The sequence below is a fragment of the Podarcis tiliguerta genome (genome assembly GCF_965153285.1).
Source record: "Podarcis tiliguerta genome assembly, contig: HAP1_SCAFFOLD_199, whole genome shotgun sequence".
Taxonomy (NCBI): domain Eukaryota; kingdom Metazoa; phylum Chordata; class Lepidosauria; order Squamata; family Lacertidae; genus Podarcis; species Podarcis tiliguerta.
In genome coordinates, this window is record NW_028148590.1 from 17,127 (window position 1) to 42,193 (window position 25,067).

Below are 25,067 nucleotides of genomic sequence, written 5' to 3' on the forward strand. Positions count from 1 at the left end.
ATCATACTTGCTGCAATTTTTGTGTGGTATTCATTCAGAAGTGGCTCCATTCTTGTCATCCTGATAGCATCATTGATTGAAGTTCTCACTGCCCACATAGTGAGAGTTTCAACAATGCAGGGTGGATAACACCTTAATGGGGTATGCCAGCCCATTTCAAAACCACGCCAGCTTAGTTGGAGGTGTGGGTGTACCTAGCAATTAAGGAGGCACAGCAACTGCAGAACACATTTTCTTACATGCCACTGTATGGCAAAGTATGTCACCCTAGAATTTCTAGAGCTCCTGAGAAAGCAAAGCATACTGCAGGAGCAACGAGTGAAGAATCTTTTTTATGAGCTGCCTGCAGAAAAATCATCATGGCAGAATTTAGCCAAACAATCAACAGATGGTATTGGAGATCTTAGACAATGCCTAGAGCACAAGTAGCTGGTCAAGTTTATTAGAGTAGGATTGATTACTGAGGATGATTACTTGAGATTCAGTATTCAAACCTAGTAGGTGTTAATGAAATCCACATACGCATGCTGCTGTAGAATTAAATCGCAGGTCCAATCGAAGAGCTTTTACAGTACTAGAATTCAATACACATGACATGTTACTAAGGTTTACGTATTGCAGGATGATCCTTTAGCATGCATATCTTGTTACAATTCCTACCTTTACTCCTTAGTCAATAACTGGTTTTCTGTGACCCAGTATGTTATTGTGCAATATGAGTGCTATTGTAGGTGTGATCCCTTAAGTTACCCTTAATTACAAATGGCCACAACTTCCAAGTACCAGGCACTCTAAGCCTTCACTCTTTTTCACAATACTTCATTTCTTCATACAGATAGCACACCCATCACAGTCACTTTAAACTGCCACATAAAGGGTCATGTCTACATAGGGTTGGAGATTAGCCAACAAAAAATTGTACCAGACAAGACTTCTGCTGCTCCCAGAGAGAGGTGACTGAATTAAAGGCAATTTAGACTTGCCAGGTATGTAAATAAAAGTTTTTGTTCAGTGAATCATAAAGTGTAGAGTTGGAAGGGGCTCCAAGGGTCATCTAGTCCTTCAACTTTACTTTGAGGCATCCTGCCTATGTTGGATAAAAGATTGGATTTTGTTGAAAATACAAAATTGTTAAACTTAGAAGGACATGATATACAGTTTGGGTGGCACGCCTGCCCATGGTATAGAAAAGCAAAAAATGTAAAACTTTTACAAATCACGTAATTAGAAAAAACCTATTTAGAGTGTGGAAAAAGTACAAAAATTTACTGGAAAGAAGAACGCCACCATGGATATCCCCAGTAGCAGCTACAATCAGGAAAAAAACAAATATGGAAAAGCATTGGTTAACTTACAGTGAAATTTTAGAGTGACCTTGCAGGACAGGAACCAAAACTGATAAATCTCTAGGAATTAAGAAATTTGGTTACAGATTGGCTACAGGTACATCAGATTAATGAATTGTTTAAAATTGATAGGGAAAATGGCTTTGCAGAACAAAAGTCTCAGTTTATCAAAGACCTATTAGATACAAATATAAAAGTATTATCAAAAATATACAAACGGCTGTTGGAGTGGGAAACTAAAGATGAATTTGTGAAATCAAGCATGATTAAGTGGGCATAAGATGTGGGTCACAATATTGATTATACATTATGGAAAAAGATTGTGGAAAATAAATATGAATTTTACGGCATGTTATGCGATAAAAGAAAATAAGATCAAAATGGCCCAGAGATGTAACACCCACCAGATTGGCAAAGATGTCTAAAAAAAGAAAAAGATATATTTTGCATATACCTTGCAAGGGAACTTGAGGGATTTTTAATTCACATGTGGTGGTCCTGTAACATAATTAAGGATTATTAGGAATCTATATCTAATGAATTAGAAAAGATAATTAAAAAAAAAATTTCCCCAAACACATTTTTCTCTTGGGGAATGGTAATAACGGAGGTCCCAAAAAACAAAAAAGTTTACTACTTTATGCCACTACTACAGCTAGAACTTTATGGTAAAACCTCAGCGCCTAGGGCTTGCTGATCAAAAGGTCGGTGGTTCGAATCCCCGCGGCGGGGTGCGCTCCCGTTGTTCGGTCCCAGCGCCTGCCAACCTAGCAGTTCGAAAGCACTCTCGGGTGCAAGTAGATAAATAGGGACGGTAAATGGCGTTTCCGTGTGCAGCTCTGGCTCGCCAGAGCAGCGATGTCACGCTGGCCACGTGACCCGGAAGTGTCTCCGGACAGCGCTGGCCCCCGGCCTCTTTGAGTGAGATGGGCGCACAACCCTAGAGTCTGTCAAGACTGGCCTGTACGGTCAGGGGTACCTTTACCTTTACCTTACAGCTAGAACTTTACTGGCACAAAGATGAAGACCAAGTATAGTACCACTAAGGAAGAACAGTGGTGTAAATTGTTTGAATATGCTGAACTGGTTTGTCTCATGAACAGGATAAGAGAAAACGGAGATAAGGAATATAAGGAGGAAGGGATAATGTTTATTGACTATTTACAGAACCAGTACAGGTACAGACAAATACATAGCTTAGCAGGTCTCATGGAAATTGAGCAGAGTCGAAATAGATAAAGTACCAAATGATGAAAAAGATGTGGATTACGCGGAGGAGTAGAAAAGCAAATGGAACCAGGAAAAGTGTGAAAGGGAAGTCACATGGTATAAGTAGATATGATGCATTTGGTATGGTTGTAAGTGGGACAGGGTGGGGGGTGGGGGTTGAATATACTCTTTGTTCCTGTTTTTGAAAATGCAAAAAATAACAAAACAAAAAAACCTTCAGTAGTGGAATGAAACCAGCTTGCTTTACAACAGATAAATGATGAAGTCATATATTTCTAATTTTGTAAATCTCCATGATGGATGTTGGAAACACAATACAGCAACTTGGCAAGTTACACTGCGGAAAACTAGGAAAATATTAAGCAGCATGAGATTTTCATGTATTCATGAATGTTTCTGGGAAGGCAGATCAAATCAATGTTCTGCATTTTCTGTTTTCCAGGTAAACAGTGGGGGAAATAGCATCACAACTGAAGAAAATTTCACTTCATATATTTATTTCATTGGCATACGCTTGGTGCTTCAGATCAGGAAACAATGAGCTGCTTTAATCAAAACTTGATTAGTTTTCCTTATTTAGAAGAATACCTGATCTCAGTGGTTCACCCTTGGTGGCTTCATAAGCTTCTGATTCTGCTTTGTTCATTAATGATAGATATACATTTGGCTGGATGTGCTTGCTCATTTGGGCTATATGTTTACATGAAGATGAATAAGCACCAAGAAACTGGTCCTGATAGCAAAATTTGGAAAAAGGCAAGGAAATTTATTGCTCATATTACAAATATATATGGAAAGATATGGCACGGTGAGTAAAAGTTTCTTTCATAGCAATAATTCTTCCTTATGAGTCACTATAATTTCATAGGACTGAGGATCAGAATTTCAGGCTTGAAGCACTGGAACAATAGTTGCAACAGATAATCAGGACTGGACCTCTGAACCCCCCTCAGAGTCACAACAGCTACAAGTTTGGGTTGGCTACATAAGGATCAAAACAAAGGCATGGCTATTTATTTATGTAATAAGAAAAACAAAGCATTTTGTGAAATATGAAACTAAGGTGGTTCTGTGAACTGCCCTGAGGCCTCCAGGTATTCGGTGGTATATAAATTCAATAAATAAATGATAAAATAAATAAATAAGACAGATTACAAAAGAAAGAGTCGGCTGGTAGTTGCATAAACACTATACATTTAAACCACATTTTAAGTACGCTTCTTCTCCAAAAGAAACCTGGAGAATGTTGTTTACACCTCACAGGGACACAATTAGCAACTATGTACACAAACGATGGAATATGCCAGCAAAGGATATGGTGATGGCTACTAATTTAGATAGACACTGCGGGAAACAGGATAGTCTCAAATAGAGACCTTTGGCCTGATCCATAGGACTCTTTATATGTTCTCAATGCTTCCCACAGGTCTCATGTTACTGTAAGTGTTGAAACAACATATTAAACCATCCCAAGGGCTAAACCCCATATAAAAGCTTAAAGTAGACTAAAACAGCAAAACACAGTTTTAGCTCACTCAAAGACTGGGCAACAATGTTTCCAGCTGTGCTCAAAAGGAAGCAAGGAAAGCACATTCCAGGAGAGGAGAAATCCCTTCATTCATTAAGGGACCACCACAGATAGTCTTGATCTGTGTGGATGACAACCTAGCATCAGAATGCTGGAGCATATTGTCATTGTTGTTTAGTCATTTATTTGTTTCTGACTCTTAATGACCCCATGGACCAGAGCATGCCAGGCACTCCTGTCTTCCACCGCCTCCCACGGTTGAGTCAGACTCATGCTGGTAGCTTCGAGAACACTGTCCAACCATCTTGTCCTCTGTTGACCCCTTCTCCTTGTGTACTCAATCTTTCCCAACATCAGGTTCTTTTCCAGAGAGTCTTCTCTTCTCATAAGGTAGCCAAAGTATTGGAGCCTCAGCTTCAGGATCTGTCCTTCCAGTGAGCACTCAGGGCTGATTTCCTTAAGAATGGAGAGGTTTGATCTTCTTACAGTCCATGGGACTCTCAAGAGTCTCCTCCAGCTCCATAATTCAAAAGCATATAACAGAGCTTTTAACCTGATCTTAAATTTCATTTTTTTTCTGAACCACACTGATTTTCTCCAATAATTGTTGCGATATTTATTTTTTGCATTTTGTATTATTTTCAGGTTATGAACTTATTGATATAGAACATATCCCTAAAGGACCAGGGATTATTATTTATCATCATGGAGTTATGTCTATCGGCTATGTCTTTTTTGCGGCTAGATATTTTTTAGAGACGGGGAGAGCATGCTTTTCATTACTGCATCATGTTGCGTATTGGATACCAGGTAAATTATTTAAATCTAAATCATGCTTTTTTACATAAAACATGTAAGATATGACAAAAAACAATGCTATAAGCTATGAAAAAATGCTTTAAAACATAAAACTGTATATCAGGAAAGCAGGTAGAAACAATTGATAAATAAAATAGCAGCAACAGGTGAAATAATTTACTTAGTGCAGATGAAGGTACTTTCTCACCAACTCATTGCTAGTAAAAGAGAATGAATGCAGGATGAATAATTATTTCCAATTCACAACTGAGTCAGCAGAAATGGTCTCCATGAAGAAATGCCATGCTTTTCTGTCTACATTCTTCCCCAGAGATCTAAAAACTGAGGAATCTGGATAATGTATCATCTGATTCCTATGCTATAATAATAATAATAATAATTTATTATTTATACCCCGCCCATCTGGCTGGGTTTCCTCAGCCTCTCTGAGTGGCTTCCAACAAAGTATTAAACTACTGTAGTCTGTTAAACACGAAAAGCTTCCCTAAAAACAGGGCTGCCTTCAAATGTCTTCTAAAAGTCTGGTAGTTGTTTTTCTCTTTGACATCTGGTGGGAGGGCGTTCCACAGGGCAGGTGCCACTACCAAGAAGGCCCTCTGCCTTGTTCCCTGTAACTTGGCTTCTCACAGTGAGGGAACCGCCAGAAGGCCCTCAGCACTAGACCTCAGTGTCCGAGCAGAGCGATGGGGGTGGAGACGCTCCTTCAGATATACTGGACCGAGGCCATTTAGGGCTTTAAACACTTTTAATTGTGCTCTGAAACATACTGGGAGCCAATGTAGGTCTTTCAAGACTGGTGTTATGTGGTCTCGGTGGACGCTCCCAGTCACCAGTCTAGCTGCCACATTCTGAATTAGTTGTAGTTTCCGGGTCACCTTCAAAGGTAGCCCCACGTAGAGCACATTGCAGTAGTCCAAGCAGGAGATAACTGGAGCATGCACCACTCTGGCGAGACAGTCCGCGGGCAGATAGGATCTCAGCCTGCATACAGATGGAGCTGTTAAACAGCTGCCCTGGACACAGAATTGACCTGCACCTCCATGGACAGCTGTGAGTCCAAAATGACTCCCAGGCTGCGCACCTGGTCCTTCAGGGGCACCGTTATCCCATTCAGGACCAGTGAGTCCTCCACACCCACCCACCTCCTGTCCCCCTAAAACAGTACTTCTGTCTTGTCAGGATTCAACCTCGATCTGTTAGCTGCCATCCATCCTCCAACCACCTCCAGACACTCACACAGGACCTTCATCACCTTCACTGGTTCACTGGTTGAAAGAGGTAGAGCTGGGTATCATCTGCCCAACCCAAACCCCCTGATGGCTGCATGTAGATGTTAAAAAGCATGGGGGAGAGGACAGAACCCTGAGGCACCCCACAAGTGAGAGCCCAGGGGTCTGAACACTCATCCCCTACCACCACTTGCTGAACACGGCCCAGGAGGAGGGAGTGGAACCACTGTATAACAGTGCCCCAGCTCCCAGCCCTTCTAGACAGTCCAGAAAGATGTTATGGTCGATGGTACCAAAAGCCGCTGAGAGATCCAGCAGAACTAGGAAACCGCTCTCACCTTTGTCCCTAGCCTGCCGGAGATCATCGACCAGTGCGACCAAGGCAGTTTCAGTCCCATGATGAAGCCTGAATCCTGACTGGAAGGGATCCAAATGGTCTGCTTCTTCCAGGCAAGCCTGAAGTTGTTCAGCAACCACTCCCTCAATCACCTTGCCCAAGAGTGGAAGATTTGAGACTGCACGATAGTTGGCCATATTGGCTGGGTCTAGAGTTGTTTTTTAAAGAAGCGGTTTAGTGACCACCTCTTTCAGCAGGTCTGGGAAGGCTCCCTCACAGAGAGAAGCATTCACCACCCCGCAAAGCCCATCGCCCAGCCCTTCCCAACTAGCTTTTATAAGGATCAAGGAGACAGGTAGTTGGTTTCACTCGTCTAAGCAGCCTGTCCACATCCTCAGAGGTAATAGATTGGAATTGATCCCATGCAACATGACTAGACAGGACTCTAGCACTCTCCCGCCCCGGCTCTGCTCCCACGGTGGAGTCTACCTTTTCCTGAATCTGAACGACTTTACCTGCAAAAAACTTTGCAAAATCATTGCAGGAGATGCAATGTGCCCTGATGGAGCAGATGGTTCCACTAAATTGCAAACCACCTGAAAAAGTCTCCTGCTGCTGTTTTCTGCAGATGCAATAGAGGCGGTGAAGAAAGTATTCTTCGCCGTTGCTATTGCCACTTGGTAGACTCGATACTGAGCTCTAACCCATGTCCGGTCAGCTTCAGAATGAGTTACCCGCCACCGGCACTCTAGTCGTCTCAGCGATTGTTTCATTGCCCTCAGATCCATGGAAAACTACGGGGCTGTCCAGGCTCCATGCAATCGGAGAGGGCGCTTTGGAGCCAAACAGTCAATAGCCCTAGTTAACTCCACATTCCAGCGAGCCACCAGGGAATCAGCTGAAAGGCCATCAACATGGGATAAAGCATCCCCTACCACTCTTTGGAAGCCATTTGGATCCATTAAGTGGTGTGGGCAGAACATCTGAATCAGTCCCACCTCTCCGCAGAGGGGAAGGGTTGCGGAGAAGTCCAGTTGCACCAGGAAGTGATCTGACCATAGCATTTCATTAGTTTCACTTTTACTTAGTGTTAGATCACCAACATCCATAGAGGTGAAACCAGGTCTAAGGCATGTCCGCGGCTATAAGTTGGGCCAGACTTATTCAGGGACAGCCCCATAGAGGCCATGCTTTCCACGAAGTCCTGAGTGGCCCCTTGTAAGGTCATGTCAGCATGGATGTTAAAATCCCCTAGGACAACCAAACTAGGTGTCTCCAGGAGAACATCTGCCATGACCTGAAGCAGCTCGGGCAGGGAATCCTTGGTGCAGCAGGGAGGTCGGTACACCAAAAGGAATCCTGTACTGCCCCTATTGCCCAACTTCCAGTACATGCAATCAGAGAACTAGGTCTTCCCAATAGGATGCCTGGTGCAAATTAATGACTTCCTAAAAATCACTGCATACCCCCCTCCCCACCCACAAGGCCTGTTACACAAGCCAGGTCAAGTCCTCCATCCATGATCAAGTCGTGGATGGCAGTGGTCTTATGCTTCATTGACCAGGCATTGCACAGCACCACCTTCAGGTCAAGTGGGTATCCCTGCTGATTCCAGTATCAATCTGGACAAGACCAGACCCGGAGGCAGGGATAGTCCTCAAATAACAACTAAACCTGCCTCCTCGGTAATGACTGCAAGCTCTCATGTAATAATTGCTGCTCACTTTAATGTCAGAATACGACAAGGCTTAGGCTTTGGGGTCTCTAAGTTTATGGTTTCCTCGAGTACACAGAGTTTTGTAAAGTTCAGTCATTAGTAATGATGGGATATTCCTTAAAGGAAAGAACAACACAAAGTATGGGATTCTGCTTGGGAGCATCTGCACTAGCAAACCACCTGTGCAAACTCCTCTTTATTCAGACACCACAGGTTGGCAGCTTGCATGGGGTGGGAGCTACAGCTAAGGAAAAGGGCAGAAGCCCAAGTGAAGCCCCAAAGACATATCCGAGGCTTTCATAGCAAGTCCAACCTATCACCAAATCTGCACACAGATCCCAGAAAACATGGCCCCACCCAAACACAAGGCCTATCAAGCACTCCCACACACAGCTTTTATGCCCCCATGTGACACTGCAATCAAACATATGTGGCACCCTTGCTGTAGTGTTCATGGCCCTCCACTGCCTCTCCCCCCACATCATCTTCCTCTACATGCACACATCAGCCACACCAGGAAACTATGACATCACAGAAAGGTCATATGAGTCAAAATAGGCGCAGTAGCACAGAGTGCTGTTTGGAGTTTTTCCACTAGGTTAATTAATGCAGCATATAACCTCCTCCCATATATCTGTGTACCAATCTCTGCTGGAGGTGGCAGTTTTCCATCAGCATAGTCTCCTCAGTTCCATGCATAGTCCCCCCCCCCTCCTCAGCACTCAACCCCACTCAATGTGCTTTCCAAAAAAAGCCTACTGTCAGAACCTCTGAGCAAAAGAGGAATTAGCATAAAGTCCCCCTTCATGAAATCCTAGTTGAAATGTATTAGCAGAGAGCTATGCTTGTGATCCATAATAGTGCAATATCTTTGGAATAATGACACTTGTATTGTATCCACACTATTTCCTAAATAAGTTTCACATAAAATGCATTCTTCTATTTGGGGCTTATTTTTTCAGGGCTGCAGATGTTTTATTATGTGATCGGGTTGAAATCTTACAAGAAAGCTGAAATTGTGGAAATAATAAAGAAAGGCCATTTACTGGGCATTGCATCTTGTGGAGGTAGAGAAACACTGTATAGTCACGATTATTGCATAATGTGGGGTAAACGCACAGGTTTTGCTCAGGCAGCTTTGGAGGCGAAAGTGGTGAGTGATCTTTGTGCAATTTGCATTGCCTTCATGATTATCCTAGATAAGACGTAATGTGTTGATATCCTTGATCCAGCATCCAAAAAAGCTGAGGATGGCAAATATCCTGTTTGGGGGTCAAATGATATCTGGAGTGCCACAGCTCTCCCCACCCCTGCTTTAAAACAAACCTAGTGGAATTGGTGACATTTAAAAAGAAAACAAGCATTTTCCTTTTATCTTTCTTTTTTATATATAATTTTATTTTAAAAATTTGTTTTACTATTTAAAATACTCATTTTACATCCTTAAGATATCAATGACTTCCTTTCTTCTCCTTTGATAGTTCATTTTACATATCATAAATCCCTGCATATTTTACAGAAACTATACTATTCAGTATTCCATTATTGAATCCATCAAAACATATTACACTGCAGTATTTATCTTAATGCTGCCAGTCATCATCTATTTCTTCTTAGCATACGGGGATTTAACCCTGAAAGCATGACCAATAGCTTGATGTACCTCCTGCTTCTGAGTCTCAAGAAGATTTGCAATTGCCTCAATTATTTTATCCCTTATTGCTTCACCAGATTGCTGAGCAATAGATATAATTCTTTAAAGCATCTTTTTGCCTCAATTCAATTAAAGCTAAATTGTCCGCCAATAGTTCCTGAGATGCTATAGCTGCCGCCAGTTGAATCCAGGGGGGAGGAGTATAAAAGTTTGAATGCTTTTTTTTTTTTTTAAAAAAAGGAAAGTTTTCAAAGTTCGTATCCCCGTCCCCCTCCTTTTATTTCCGATGGCAGAGTTTCTTTGTTTGCTTCAGTGCTTCAGCCATCTGGTTCCCATGCAGGATAGTCACCAATTCCAGAGAAGACTCTCCTTTCTTTCTCCTGGAAATTTGCCAAATTAATCCAAATGTTAAAGACACTTGAATAATAAATCCCCTTTTCCTTGGTTTTATTTTCTGGGAAATCTGCTGCTCACTGAGTAGGAAATTCGAGGCAGCTTGCTGCTCGCTGCACATTGAAGCCCAGAGATCACAGCTTGACAGCCGGCTTAGGCCAGCACCAAATGGAACCTCAAACCCATTGGGAACTCGCTTTTGACCTCCACAGGAACCCTCAGAGTCCTGGTCATCCCCAAGACCTTTTTTGGGTGCTCGTTGCCTATGAGCTGCCCCCAAACTCCAAAAAGCAGCGGCCGGTTGGCTGAACCTGGCTTCCTTTCCCCCTCAGGGAAAACCAGGAAATTCTCCCCCCCCCCTTAAATTCCTGAAAATCTGGAGGACAGCTTCTGAATTTCTTCATCTGAGATATCTGAATAGATGTGTCAGGAATTTTAAAGCCAATTACATTATCATTTATGAGTTGCTTCTCATTATAATCCCAGATGTGAAGCATTCTTCATAGTCCATAACAAAAATAAAGGCAGGATGGTTGGGACAAAATAATTATCCAATCCTCACCTTTCTTTTCATGTTTGTTCCATCTTTTATTTTTTTAGCCCATCATCCCTATTTTTACACAAAACAGTTGTGAAGCATACAGGACCATTGGAAAGACAAGCAAGTTAAATACCTTGGTTGATCAAGAGATCTCAGGCAATATACATTTTAGATCTCAGGCAATATACATATAGAATGATCTTTTAAAAAGAATATCTATTTACTTCTCCCTAATAGATTTTATAGGGACATGGGTGGTGCTGTGGGCTAAACTACAGAGCCTAGGACTTGCCGATCAAAAGGATGGCGGTTGGAATCCCTGCGACGGGGTGAGGTCCTGTTGCTCAGTCCCTGCTCCTGCCAACCTAGCAGTTCGAAAGCACATCAAAGTGCAAGTAGATAAATAGGTACCGCTCCGGCGGGAAGGTAAACGGCGTTTCCATGCGCTGCTCTGGTTCGCCAGAAGCGGCTTAGTCATGCTGGCCACATGACCCAGAAGCTGTACGCTGGCTCCCTTGGCCCATAAAGCGAGATGAGCGCCGCAACCCCAGAGTCGGTCACGACTGGACCTAATGGTCAGGGGTCCCTTTACCTTTACTTAATAAATTTTATTCCAAAACTATGCCCTTGCTTAGTTTTCCGGTAGATTTAACAGAAAGCTATAACCGATAAATGTGGGAGCAACCCTAACATGGTGGGGAACTGAACAGGAAACATACCATATTCTGCAGTCTATTGTGCACAACTTATGACTGATTGCAAAGAGCTGAGAAGAGCTGACTGAATATCTTCTACAGTGGTGCCTCAGGTTAAGCACTTAATTGGTTCCGGAAGTCTGTACTTAACGTGAAGCGTTCTTAACCTGAAGCAGACTTTCCCATTGAAAGTAATGGAAAGTGGATTGATCCGTTCCAGATGATGAAAAAACACCCCCTAGAACAGCAATTTAACACAAATCTTACTCTTTCACGAGACCATTGATCCATAAAATGAAGGCAATAATCAATATACTGTACTATAAAATAAATAAGACAGTATTTTAAAATTTATTTCCAAACTCACTGTTTGGAGGGGGCTCAGGGTCCTCTTCCACAATCACAATCGGCTTTTCTTCCGACATTTGTGGAGGCCTCAGAGAGCTCCTGTGGCTGGAGCCCAGTCGCAGAGCCTCTGCAGCCACCATGGATGTCGGGGCTTGGCTCCCAGCATTTGCAGAGCCGCTCTAGGCACTGCAGATGTCGGGACTTGGTTCCCTGCATTTACGGAGGCCTCTGAGAACTCCGTAGGACCCGCCGATGTCCGGGTTTGCCTCCAGGCAGCGGCGAGTCCTCCGAGAGCTTAAACAACTTACGTCCGGGTTACAATCGTTCGAAAAAACCTAAGTTGAAGCACTCGTAACTCGAGGTACCACTGTATCTCTTTTCCCAAGCACTCATATTATTTAACTCTTCCTTTCTTCCTATTTATTGCAATTGCTAAACACTGAGAATGTCAACTAATTTTAGATTTGATATGGTGTCACTTTCCTTCAGAATCTTCTTCCATTTCATACACAGGGCTGACAAAATGGCTGTATGAGAAAACTCGATGTATGTTCCTTCCCATTTATGGAGGGTTTCCAGTGAAATTGAGGACATTTATTGGAGAACCCATCCCATATGATCCAAATATAACAGCTGTAGAGCTGGCTGAAAGAGTAAGTTCACTCTAAACTTGGAAGTTTAAAAGCAGAATATTTCTTTTCCTCTTGGTTTCTCTCTCTTTCAGCTCTAAATTGTATTGTACATATTGATTTCCTCATTCTATATGACCAGATATAGGGTCATTATATATACTTTTTTGCATTATGCCCATCACTCAATTTTCCCCCTCCTTAACTTGTTGAATCTAATTAAATGGGGAAAACTATGTGGTACAAAGAGAGATCTGCTCATGCAATGGGACATCTTCTTCCCACTATATTAGGGTTGAGCATACAAAATACATTCTGGAGGTTTATATCAATAATCAAATAATAGATCTTATTCTAATTGCTCCTGATGAAAATTTTGGTCAATTGCAAAACAGAACCAGAGCCACTCACGTAGGAGCCCGAAACAGTGCACACACAAATTTACCCCCCCCCCAACTCGAATATTTCCTTAAAATTGAAAAAAGAAACCCCCCAGATGGCCCCAGAAGGACATGTCTGGGATTTCCCAAACATATGGCAACCCTACACTATGGGCCCCAGAATCTGACTGACAAGGTACCTCCAAGCCACCCTAGTGCTAATTTTTGAGGATATTGAAGAGGAAGACAATTTATTGTACACATTGATATGTGTTGCATGTACACACTGATGTGTGTTTAAGAGATACAGCTTTGTTAAACGGTGCCATAATTCCTGACCAACTACCAAGCTATCAACTCTGAACATGCAACACGTATATTGTAATTTGTTATTACTTGTGCATCAGCAAGCTTCTATATGAGATGCCGTTCCACTGAAGACAATGTCAAACACAGATACTATTTGTATGGTATTTCATTGCATGACTTATTCCACCTGCTCCTGCAGGGGATGTTACACTTCCCCCCTCCTCCAGGAAAACTTGGGAAGCTGAGTCCCAAAGGGAGGGGGCTAAGGGGAGGAGCATGTAGGGTCCTGGTGGCTGATGGGAACGGGGTGGGAACATTGTTTAATATGCCTGATCCTTCTCCAAGCACTTTCTGCTTGTTTTCTTGCTGCATCAAGTTTCAGGTATTGATTGCCTGTTTAAAGGGGCAGATAAGAAATTTCTTTCTGCAAGGGGTTATGCCGTGGTTGTACTGAGGTTCACTCCTTTTCTCCTACATTGTAACAACCATGCAAGGAAACTACTGTGTACAAAGCAGCCCAAGGCACATATGTTTGATTGTTTCTCTGCCATTCTCATACAGTGCTCTTGGTAAACATAAAGAGAGTGGGCTGGATTCACTGAGAGATGAGCAGTTTCCTAGTGGGGGTTCCTCACCGTGGCTGCTCTGGCCCAAACCTCCATGTTGAAGAAACCACTTTTGAGGGTTGAGAGACAAGGACTCTCATGCAACATACCTGAGTATACAAAGTCAGTTGCGTATCCCAGAAAGAAGTTACATATTGTGCTACTGTATCTTGAATAAATGGGTTGCCTCTGGTTCTGAGCCCTTTAGCTTTTCCCTCACTCATATTAATAACAGTGAACACCTATTTTGCAATCTATTCCTATAACACAATGTATTCCTCTGGTTTTCTTTCAACAGGCGAAGATTGCACTTGAAAATCTTCGGGATAAACACCAAAAAAGGCCAGGAAACATATTAATAGCTCTTTCGGAACGATTTGATAAGCATTACAAAGCTAACTAGTCCATATACAATAGTTGCAGTGTTTATGAGAAGGAGTCTGTAATAGGAAGCATTAATACTTATGTTATTAAAGCTAAGTTGATATACTCAGAATTGTGCTGGATTGTTTATTAATTATCTGGAAGGGTCCCTAGCTCAGTAGCTCACCACCTGCTGTGTGTGCAGATGGTATTACGTTTTTGAAAACATACAAATGCTTTTCTGCCCTATCCTGCAATACACCCAGAATTCCCCTTTTTGGGGAACTTGGACTAGTAGAGGCAGAATCGAAGAGTATAACAGGAAGGCGAGTGTTTAACTAAACATGAAATAATATTACATGTGAAAGAGTAATGTCTATAAATTACCTGTATTAAAACAGTGGCACTTCTTTTATGTTTATAAAAGGGTGCTCCAAGATTTGAGCCCTATAAGGCAAATTAAATTTATAGCAAGAAAGGTAGAGAAAACAAAAATTCAGCTGGAATTGGTGAAAAAAGTGACTGATCTATCGAGAACAGCCAACTCAGCTATGAATCTGGGTCTGGTGCCAGCCCCGCAGTAGCACCCCCCCCCCCCCGTTGAACACCCTCTTATCAGATGCCAAATAGATAAACAACTACACAACTTTCTGAAGACATCTGAAGGCAACCCTGCATCAGGAAGTTTTTAATTGATGATGTTTTGCTGTGTTTTTTAATGTTCTAAGCTGCCCAGAGTGATTGCAGCAACCAGGCTTTTACACACAGAGACAGACACACTATCTCCTTTATCTTTTAGCTCCTGAAAGACTCAAGTGATGTAGAGTATTTGCTTTCCTTGAGATGCTGCGTAGGCTGTATTTCTGTACATTCCCTTCTAAGCTACCCTGGCACCGCTAGCTCGGAATGTTTAAGTGATGTCATGACCTTCCTATCTAACTGTATACATCCTCTCCTTATCACCGCAGACTGGAAGAATGTTAAGTGCACTCTGTACAATCTCTGAGTACCACCCTATCAATCATAGATTACTGTGTTCCTGTGTTCCCTCTATCTAATGATGTGTAATGTCTTACACGCAACCCCTTGTATGTATATTCAACACTATAACTTGTAACGCACACCACGTGTAACCAATCAGCACCAAGCACATATGAGGCAATTGGTGTAAAATACAATAAAAGGGACTCTCCAACACTTGGTCAAGGAGATGCCTCCCAGATGACACCCACTACTCGTCTGTTGTTTATTCAACCCAACATCTGGTGACCCCGATGTGATCTGCAAGATCCCTTCACACAGCTACTTCCATACTTCACTCGACTGGAAAAGTCTCAGCGCACTACTTCGTGAGTATGGGGAAGAATTTAACTAAATTCCAGAGAGAGCATGCCAAGGAGCTGCTCCATTTAGTAAGACAGCGGGTGGCTGGTGCTCATATTTCTTTAAAGGAAATTGAATTTTTATTATGTGAGATTGCTTGCCAATGTCCCTGGTATCCGGAGGCGGGAACTCTGGGAATCGGGGTTCGGCTGTATTTCTGTACAGCCTACGCAGCATCTCAAGGAAAGCAAATACTCTACAAAGTTCCCATCTTAGCTGATTTCTTTCTTCCATAGCCTCAGTTATGAATACCAGAGTAGGCTGATCAGGATTCAAGAATTTGTTGGGCATTTGTTTCTGAAGCTGATGTATGGCCCCTGAACAAAGGCCTAGCTTTAGATCTGAAAATCATTGGGTGTGTAATTATAGAGCTGGGCGGTAGATATTCTTGATGATGCCTCACAGTATTATGGTCATTGGCATGGTGCCATGGACATAGATTGTGCCATGGAAATACCATATTTTTTGCTCCATAACAAGCACTTTTTTACTCCTAAAAAGTAAGGGGAAATGTCTGTGCGTTTAATGGAGCGAAAGCACTGGAATGGAAAAAGGGATGCCTCGACAGTGGCTGCAGTCGAGAGCTGAGGGATGCCTCTGAAGGGAAGGGGAAGCAAAGTGAGAGGTGCGCAAAGTGAAACAGAAGCCATGTAAGCAGCTCTTGCTTTGCTTGCTTTAAACCAAGACAATCGAGATCCACTTACACGCTCTGTGAATAATATTTTTTCTCCTTTTTTCCTCCTCTAAAAACTAGGTGTGTCTTATGGTCAGGTACATCTTATGGAGCGAAAAATACAGTAAAAATTTGGTCACAGTATGCTTCTTAATCTATAAATGGTTTATTTAATTTATTTAGATTCATATCCTGCTTTTTGACAAAATTCCTCAAAGTGACTAGTTCTTTTTACTAAAATAATGATGCTAGAATAATGGAAGCTGCAGAAATATCTACAGAAAATATCCAAGTAAGCAGTCATGGGAAATCAATCATACTTGTTGCAATTTTTGTGTGGTATTCATTCAGAAGTGGCTCCATTCTTGTCATCCTGATAGCATCATTGATTGAAGTTCTCACTGCCCACATAGTGAGAGTTTCAACAATGCAGGGTGGATAACACCTTAATGGGGGGTGTGCCAGCCCATTTCAAAACCATGCCAACTTAGTTGGAGGTGTGGGTGTACCTAGCAATTAAGGAAACACAGCAACTGCAGGACATTTTCTTACATGCCACAGCATTGCACAATAATGGGTTACAGCAGTGGCAGGATGTGATGGGGCACTGCTGCTCATCTGACCTCCGACTGGTCACATTGCTGGGGCTTAACAGGAGGAAGAGGGGGAAAGGCAAGTTGGAAGCGAGGTCAGCATGGTATAAACAAACAAGCAGGATCAGTGGAGTGGCTCCATTGATGTGTTTTAATCACACCCACCTTGCCACTATCTTCCCCATTCTCCTTCTACCTCCAGATAAGTAGAAGTCATGCAATACACTGGTTTGCTCCCCCCACAAAACCCTCAGCTACTGGATTACAAAAAACAACAACAACCCCAATGCCCCAATCATATATCTGAATACCAGGAATGATTTATCCCAGTTGTAAAATTTTGAAGCAGTTATTTCCCATATCCTTTCTGCTGCCTTCACTACCATCTTACCTCCATATTGGAGAAGCAGCTGGCTTCTCCTGCATAGCCTGTACCAAGGAAAGGAAGGAACCGCAAAATGATAAAAAGATAAAAGAGAGTTGATCCTTCTAGTCCTTTTCAATCTCTCATTTTCTTAGTTGCTTCCCTGTCCAAAGCCATTAGTTCTAAAACATTCAGGTGTGTTGAGATAGGCTGTGGAGAAAGGGTCCATTTGGCCAGTGGGAGCTGTCGCATTAGAGTTGATGAGCCAAATTCAATTAAAACTGATATAACGGCAATCTGCCCTCTGCCAGGCCCATCCTGTCTGCCTTCACACTTATGACATGGGGATGCCACTGCCTGGCAGTTTCCGCCTTCTCAATTTCTGTTGCCATTGTAGTACTCAGCCTAGACGAGGACTGGGGGCATAAGTACAATCAGTGGCTCTGGATTTTCTTCTTGTTAGCATTCCTGCCTTCTGCACTACCCATCCTAATAGGTGCCTTTTTATTTCCTCCACCCACATGCCAAAAGAACCTTTACCTATTCGGCCTTTGCAAGGGTTGGTGGGCTTCCGTGGCACATTTGTCTTGGCTCCTTTCATATCACTTTCATGTTTTTTTGAGAAATAAACGTTAAGACCACCATATGTGTATGTGATTACAGTATTGCTCTGGCATAACCGATGAATGCATGCTGGACATGGATCCTCCACTCCCACCTGACAATATTGAACATGTACCGAAAGCCAGAGACCCTCTGATGTCAAAGCATGTCAACCTGGAATTTCGGGAGCTCCTGAGAAAGCAAAGCATACTGCAGGAGCAACGAGTGAAGAAGCTTTTTGATGAGCTGCCTGCAGAAAAATCAGCATGGCAGAATTTAACCAAACAATCAAACAGATGGTATTGGAGATCTTAGACAATGCCTAGAGCACAAGTAGCTGGTCAAGTTTATTAGAGTAGGATTGATTACTGAGGATGATTACTTGAGATTCAGTATTCAAACCTAGTAGGTGTTAATGAAATCCACATACACATGCTGCTGTAGAAATAATAATAATAATAATAATAATAATAATAATAATAATAATAATTTATTTATATCCCGCCCTCCCCAGCCGTAGCCCGGCTCAGGGCAGCTAACAACAATAAAACAGAACAACAGAACAACACCACACTCTAAAATCATTCATTATAAAATTAACTCAAATCAAACCAATGGCAACCATTGGGCCAGAGCTCCGTGAAGATTGCCGAAGGAGGGAGTCAGGCTGTGCCCTGCCCAAAGGCCTGGTGGAACAGCTCTGTCTTGCAGGCCCTGCAGAAAGATGTCAAGTCCCGCAGGGCCCTAGTCTCTTGTGACAGAGCGTTCCACCAGATCGGAGCCACAGCCGAAAAAGCCCTGGCTCTAGTTGAGGCCAGCCAAACCTCTCTGTGGCCTGGGACCTTCAAGATGTTTTTATTTGAAGACCGTAAGTATCTCTGTGGGACATAGCAGGAGAGGCGGTCTCATAGGTACGGGGGTCCTAGGCCGTATAGGGCTTTAAAGGTTAAAACCAGCACCTTAAACCTGATCCTATAATCCACCTGGAGGCAGTGCAGCTGGTATAGCACCGGGTGAATGTGATCTCGTAGCAAGGACCCCGTAAGGAGTCTTGCCGCGGCATTCTGCACCCGCTGGAGTTTCTCGCTCAATCTCAAGGGCAGCCCCATGTAGAGCGAGTTACAATAATCAAGTCTGGAGGTGACCGTCGTGTGGATCACAGTGGCTAGGTCAAGGCGAGAGAGGTAAGGAGCCAACTGCTTAGCTTGGGGAGATGAAAAAATGCTGCCTTTGTTATAGCTGAAATCTGCGCCTCCAAGGAAAGGGAGATGTCGAAGATTACACCCAAACTCTTAGCGGACGGTGCTGGCACTAATTGCACCCCCGCAAGACATGGGAGTTGCCCCCCCATCCCATATAGTCCCGTCCCAGCCACAGGACCTCTGTTTTCGAAGGATTTAGCTTCAATCGGCTCCCACGTAACCATCCAGCCACAGCATCCAAACATCTGATCAGTGTGTCTGGGGCCGAGTCAGGATGGCCATCCATCAACAGATAGAGTTGGGTGTCATCAGCATGCTGATGGCAACCCAGCCCAAAACTCTGGACAAGCTGGGCGAGGGGGTGCATAAAGATGTTGAAAAGCATCGGGGAGAGTATCGCACCCTGAGGCACTCCACACACCAAGGAGTGGCACGATGACAATTCCCCCCCCAAGCGCCACCCTTTGTCCTCAACCAGAGAGAAACAAGCACAGCCACTGAAGGACTGTGCCTGGATCCCCACGTCGGCAAGGCGGTGGTCCAGGAGTTCATGATCGACCATGTCGAAGGCTGCTGACAGGTCTAGAAGAATCAGCAGCCCCGACCCGCCTCGATCTAGCTGCCTACGGAGATCATCTGTTAGGGAGACCAGAGCCGTCTCGGTCCCATGACCAGCACGGAAGCCAGACTGGAATGGATCCAGAGCCGATGTTTCATCCAGAAACCCACCAAGCTGTTCAGCAACCGCTCTCTCAATCACCTTACCCAGGAACAGAAGATTCGAAACCGGGCGGTAATTGGTTAAATCTAAAGGATCTAATGATGTTTTCTTTAAGAGCGGGCACACCTCTGCCTCTTTCAGTTCCCCTGGGAATGTCCATGTGCCAAGGGACAAATTGATGATATCCCCTAGGGGGGCCCGCACCTCGTCTGGACACGCTCTAATCAGCCAAGGCGGGCACGGGTCAAGAGGACAGGTGGTGGGCTTTCCAGCTCGGAGGAGTCTGTCCACATCGGCTGGGGATATCCGGTCGAAGTGGTCCAGTACTGGGACCGAGGACAGTCGAGGGGCCTCCAGTTCCTTTATTGTATCCAAATTGGCAGGGAGGTCATGGCGGAGCAAAAAGAACTTCTCCGCAAAAAAGCTCGCAAATGCCTCACAGCTGAGTGTCAAATTGTTATTTAAATTTGGCTATCCCTCGAGGGATGTTAAAGACCTAATTATACTAAATACTTGTAGAACTAAATGGCAGGTCCAATGGAAGAGCTTTTACAGTGCTAGGATTCAGTATTGTAAACATGACATGTTACTAAGGTTTACGTATTGCAGGATGAACCTTTAACATGCATATCTTGTCACAATTCCTAACTTTACTCCTTTGTCAATAATTGGTTTTATATGACCCAATATGTTATTTTGCATAATGACTGCTATTGTAGATGTGATCTCATCAGTTATCCTTAATTACAAATGGCCACAACTTCCATGTACCAGGCCCTCTAAGCACTCCCTCTTTTTCACAATTCTTCGTTTCCTCATTCAGATGGCACACCCATCAGAGTCTCTTTAAACAGCCACATAAAGGGGCATGTCTCCAGAGGGATGGAAATTTGCCTATGGAAAAGTGCACCAGACAAGACTTCTGCTGCTTCAAGAGAGAGGAGACTGAAGCAAAGGCAATTTAGGCTTACCAGGAATGTAAGTAAAAGTTTTTGTTCAGCTAATCATAACGTGTAGATTTGGAAGGGTTCCAAGGGTCATCTAGTCAACCCCCTGCAATGCAGGAATCTCAACAAAGTCTCTCATTCTATTTGAAACCATGCTGGGCCCTGCTTTGTTTGCAAATGTGCTAGTAGTTGTGCTATATGTCACTTCCTGTGCAGGCATCAGCAGTGAGAGAGAGAGAGAGAGAGAAATGCTGTCCGTCTTTCAATGTGCTTTGGGGCTGCGCGATATCAGGCTTATAACATCACAATATACTACCAGCTAAATACCACAATATCTCAGTACATCACATGATATATCTGCGGCTGCAGAGGGCCTTGCCGGGCTCTTGGAGAAGTGACCCTTTCTCACTTTCCTTAATACTCCAGCAGTGGGGTTTGGGGAGACCTTTATAAAAAGTATAAAATCAATCTATAATGAGCAGATGGCCAATATAATTGTAAACAACACATCAGAAAAATGTATGATATATAAAGGGATGAGGCAAGGTTGCTCAATGTCCCCGCTGTTATTTATATTAATATTAGAAGTACTGGCTCAAAATATAAGGATTAACAATAAAATCAATGGAATAACAGTGGGCCAGCAAAATTACAAATTGAAAGCATTCGCGGATGACATCGTATTAACCTTAGAACAACCCAGAATGAGCATACTGGAAGTGACAGAAGAGATAAGTAGATTTGTAAAATTGGCTGGCTGCAAACAAAATAAAAGGAAAATCAAGATGCTGCTAAAAAAAAAAGAATAATCAAACAAAAAAAGACATTGAATCAGAATGTGGGTGGGAAATAGAAACAAAAATAAAATATCTGGGGATTTGGTTAACAATAAAAAAACATAATATCTATCAAGACAACTATGTAAAAGCTTAGAAAGAAAGAAATATTTGGAAATATGGGAGAGAATGAAGCTATCACTGTTTTGGCCATCAAAATGAATGTCCTTCCAATTATAAATGATATCTGATGTTTCATAGAGTGGCAGAAAAAAATATTCAGGTTCATATGGCAGGGAATACAGCCCAGAGTAAAATTTAAAATTATGCTTGATGAAAAGAAAGAGGAGGATTGCCCTGCCAGACCTTCAACTTTACTTCGAGGCATCATGCCTATGTTGGATAAAAGATGCTCTCTGTTCCTGTTTTTGAAAATGCAAAAAACAAAACAAAACAAACAAAAACCTTCAGGAGTGGAATGAAACCAGCTTGCTTTACAACAGATAAATGATGAAGTCATATATTTCTAATTTTGTAAATCTCCATGATGGACGTTGAAAACACAATACAGCAACTGAGCAAGTTGCAGTGGGGAAAACTAGGAAATATTAAGCAGCATGAGATTTTCATGTATTCATGAATGTTTCTGGGATGGCAGATCAAACCAATGTACTGCATTTTCTGTTTTCCAGGTAAACAGTGGAGGAAATAGCATCACAACTGAAGAAAATTTCACTTCATATATTTATTTCATTGGCATACGCTTGGTGCTTCAGATCACGAAACAATGAGCTGGTTTACTCAAATGTTGCAAAACTTGATTAGTTTTCCTTATTTAGAAGAATACCTGAGCTCAGTGGTTCACCCTTGGTGGTTTCGTAAGCTTCTGATTTTGCTTTGTTCATTAATAATAGATATATATTTGGCTGGCTGTGCTTGCTCATTTGGGCTATATGTTTACATGAAGATGAATAAGAACCAAGAAACTGGTCCTGATAGCAAAATTTGGGAAAAGCCAAGGAAATTTTTTGCTCATATTATAGATATATATGGAAAGATATGGCATGGTGAGTGAAAGTTTCTTTTATAGCAATAATTCTTCCTTATGAGTCACTATAATTTTATAGGACTGAGGATCAGAATTTCAGGCTTGAAGCACTGGAACAATAGTTGCCACAGAGAATCAGGACTGGACCTCTGAACCCGCCTCAGAGTCACAACAGCTACAAGTTTGGGTTGGCTACATAAGGATCAAAATAAAGGCATGGCTTCAGGATGAGAACAGAAATCGCACCATGGTGGCGTGGCGGCAGCAGGAGGCCCCATTAGGTCAAAAGTGAGTTCCCAACAGGTTTGCAGTTCCATTTGTTGCCGGGCTGACCCAGCTGTCAAACTGTGATCTCTGGACTCCAATGCACTCCTGCAGCAGGCTGCCTCGAATTTCTGTTCTCATCCTGAAGCAAAGTTGTTAACCTGAGGTACTATTACTGGGTTAGCAGAGTCTGTAACCTGAAGCATCTGTAACCCGAGGTACCACGGTATGTACACAAACTACGGAATTTGTCAGCACAGGATGTGGTGATGGCTACTAATTTAGACGGACACTGTGGGAAACAGGATGGTCTAATACAGAGGCCTTTGGCCTGATCCATAGGACTCTTTATATGTTCTCAGTGCTTCCCACAGGTCTCATGTTACTGTAAATGTTGAAACTTAAATCAGAAATACACGACTAAAACCAAGTTTGGGCCATAAGAATGAGACCGTGTAGCTACTTAGGGCATGGTCAAAGGGGGGGTGTGTCTAGGAAGCAGCTTTCTCACTTGGTAGAAAGAGATTCAGAGAATGGTCTGAAGATGCCTGAAGTTGGAGCTCTTTGGGACGGGGAAGAAATATACTCCAGGCCCTGGACAGCTCTCATACAGAAGGGGGATACTACTCTTTAAATTAAAAAAGTCTCAGAAAACTTTAGTATAACTATAACAACACATTAAACTGTCTCAAGGGCTCAACCCTATATAAAAGCTTAAAGTAGATTAAAACAGCAAAACACAGTTTTAGCTCACTCAGAGACTGGTCAAAAATGTTTCGACCTGTGCTGAAGGAAGCAAGGAAGGAACATTCTACGAGAGGAGAAATCCCTTCATTCATTAAGGGACCACCACAGAGAAAGTCTTGATCCATGTGGTTGACAACCTAGCATCCTAGCCTCAACTTCACGGTCTGTCCTTGCAGTGAGCACTCAGGGCTGATTTCCTTAAAAATGGATAGGTTTGATCTTCTTGCAGTCCATGGGACTCTCAAGATTCTCCTCCAGCTTCATAATTCAAAAGCATATAACAGAGCTTTTAACCTGATCTTAAATTTTTTTTTCCAGAACCACACTGATTTCCTCCAGTAATGCTTGCAATATTTCTTTGTTGCATTTTGTATTATTTTCAGGTTATGAACTTACTGGTATAGAACATATCCCTGAAGGACCAGGTATTATTATTTATCATCATGGAGTTATGTCTATCGGCTATGTCTTTTTTGCGGCTAGATATTTTTTAGAGACGGGGAGAGCATGCTTTTCATTACTGCATCATGTCGCGTATTGGATACCAGGTAAATTATTTAAATTTAAATCATGCTTTTTTACATAAAACATGTAATATATGACATAAAACAATGCTATAAGATATGAAACAATGCTATAAAATATAAAACTGTACATCAGGAAAGCAGGTAGAAACAACTGATAAATAAAATAGCAGCAACAGGGGAAATAGTTTACTTAGTGCAGATGAAGGTACTTTCACACCAAGTCATTGCTAGTAAAAGAGAATGAATGCAGGATGAATAATTATTTCCAATTCACAACTGAGTCAGCAGAAATGGTCTCCATGAAGAAATGCCATGCTTTTCTGTCTACATTCTTCCCCAGAGATCTAAAAACTGAGGAATCTGGATAATGTGTCATCTGATTCCTATGCTATGACTACAAGCTCTCATGTAATAATTGCTGTTCACTTTAATACCAGAACAGGGCAAGGCGTAGGCTTTGGGGTGTCTAAGTTGATGATTTCCTCAAGTACAAAGAGTTTTGCAAAGTTCAGTCATTAGTAAAGATGGGATATTCCTTACTGGAAAGAACAACGCAAAGTATGGGATTCTGCTTGGGAGCATCTGCACTAGCAAACCACCTGTGCAAAATCCCTGTATTCAGACACCACTGGGTGGCAGCTTGCATGGGGTGGGAGCTACAGCTAAGGAAAAGGGCAGAAGCCCAAGTGAAGCCCCAAAGACATGTCCGAGGCTTTCATAGCAAGTCCAACCTATCACCAAATCTGCACACAGATCCCAGAAGACATGGCCCCACCCAAACACATGGCCAATCAAGCACTCCCCCACACAGCTTTTATGCCCCCATGTGACACTGCAATCAAACACATGTGGCACCCTTGCTGTAGTGTTCATGGCCCTCCACTGCCACTCCCCCCACATCATCTTCCTCTGCATGCACACAGCAGCCACCCCAGGAAACTATGACATCATAGAAAGGTCATTTGAAGACCCAGTAGCACAGAGCGCTGTTTGGAATTTTTCCACTAGGTTAATTAATGCAGCATATAACCTCCACTCATGTATCTGTGTACCAATCTCAGGTGGTGGAGGCAGTTTTTCATCAGCATAGTCTGCT

At 42.7% G+C, this 25,067-nt stretch overlaps 1 protein-coding gene and 1 long non-coding RNA gene across 2 annotated transcripts; both read left to right on the forward strand.

The window, feature by feature from the left end:
* LOC310669981 lies at positions 1-23,968 on the forward strand. The gene is made up of 3 exons (XR_014507469.1): positions 1-549; positions 20,195-20,640; positions 23,828-23,968. It is a non-coding gene; the product is annotated as an uncharacterized lncRNA (long non-coding RNA).
* Positions 3,099-14,256, forward strand: LOC310669980 (DGAT1/2-independent enzyme synthesizing storage lipids-like). Its single transcript, XM_083458558.1, has 6 exons — positions 3,099-3,384; positions 4,750-4,914; positions 9,169-9,359; positions 10,854-10,914; positions 12,351-12,490; positions 14,059-14,256. The coding sequence occupies exons 1-6, from the start codon at positions 3,114-3,116 to the stop codon at positions 14,161-14,163; spliced, it is 933 nt and encodes a 310-aa protein (XP_083314684.1). The 5' UTR covers positions 3,099-3,113; the 3' UTR covers positions 14,164-14,256.
* Positions 23,969-25,067: the final 1,099 nt, after the last annotated feature.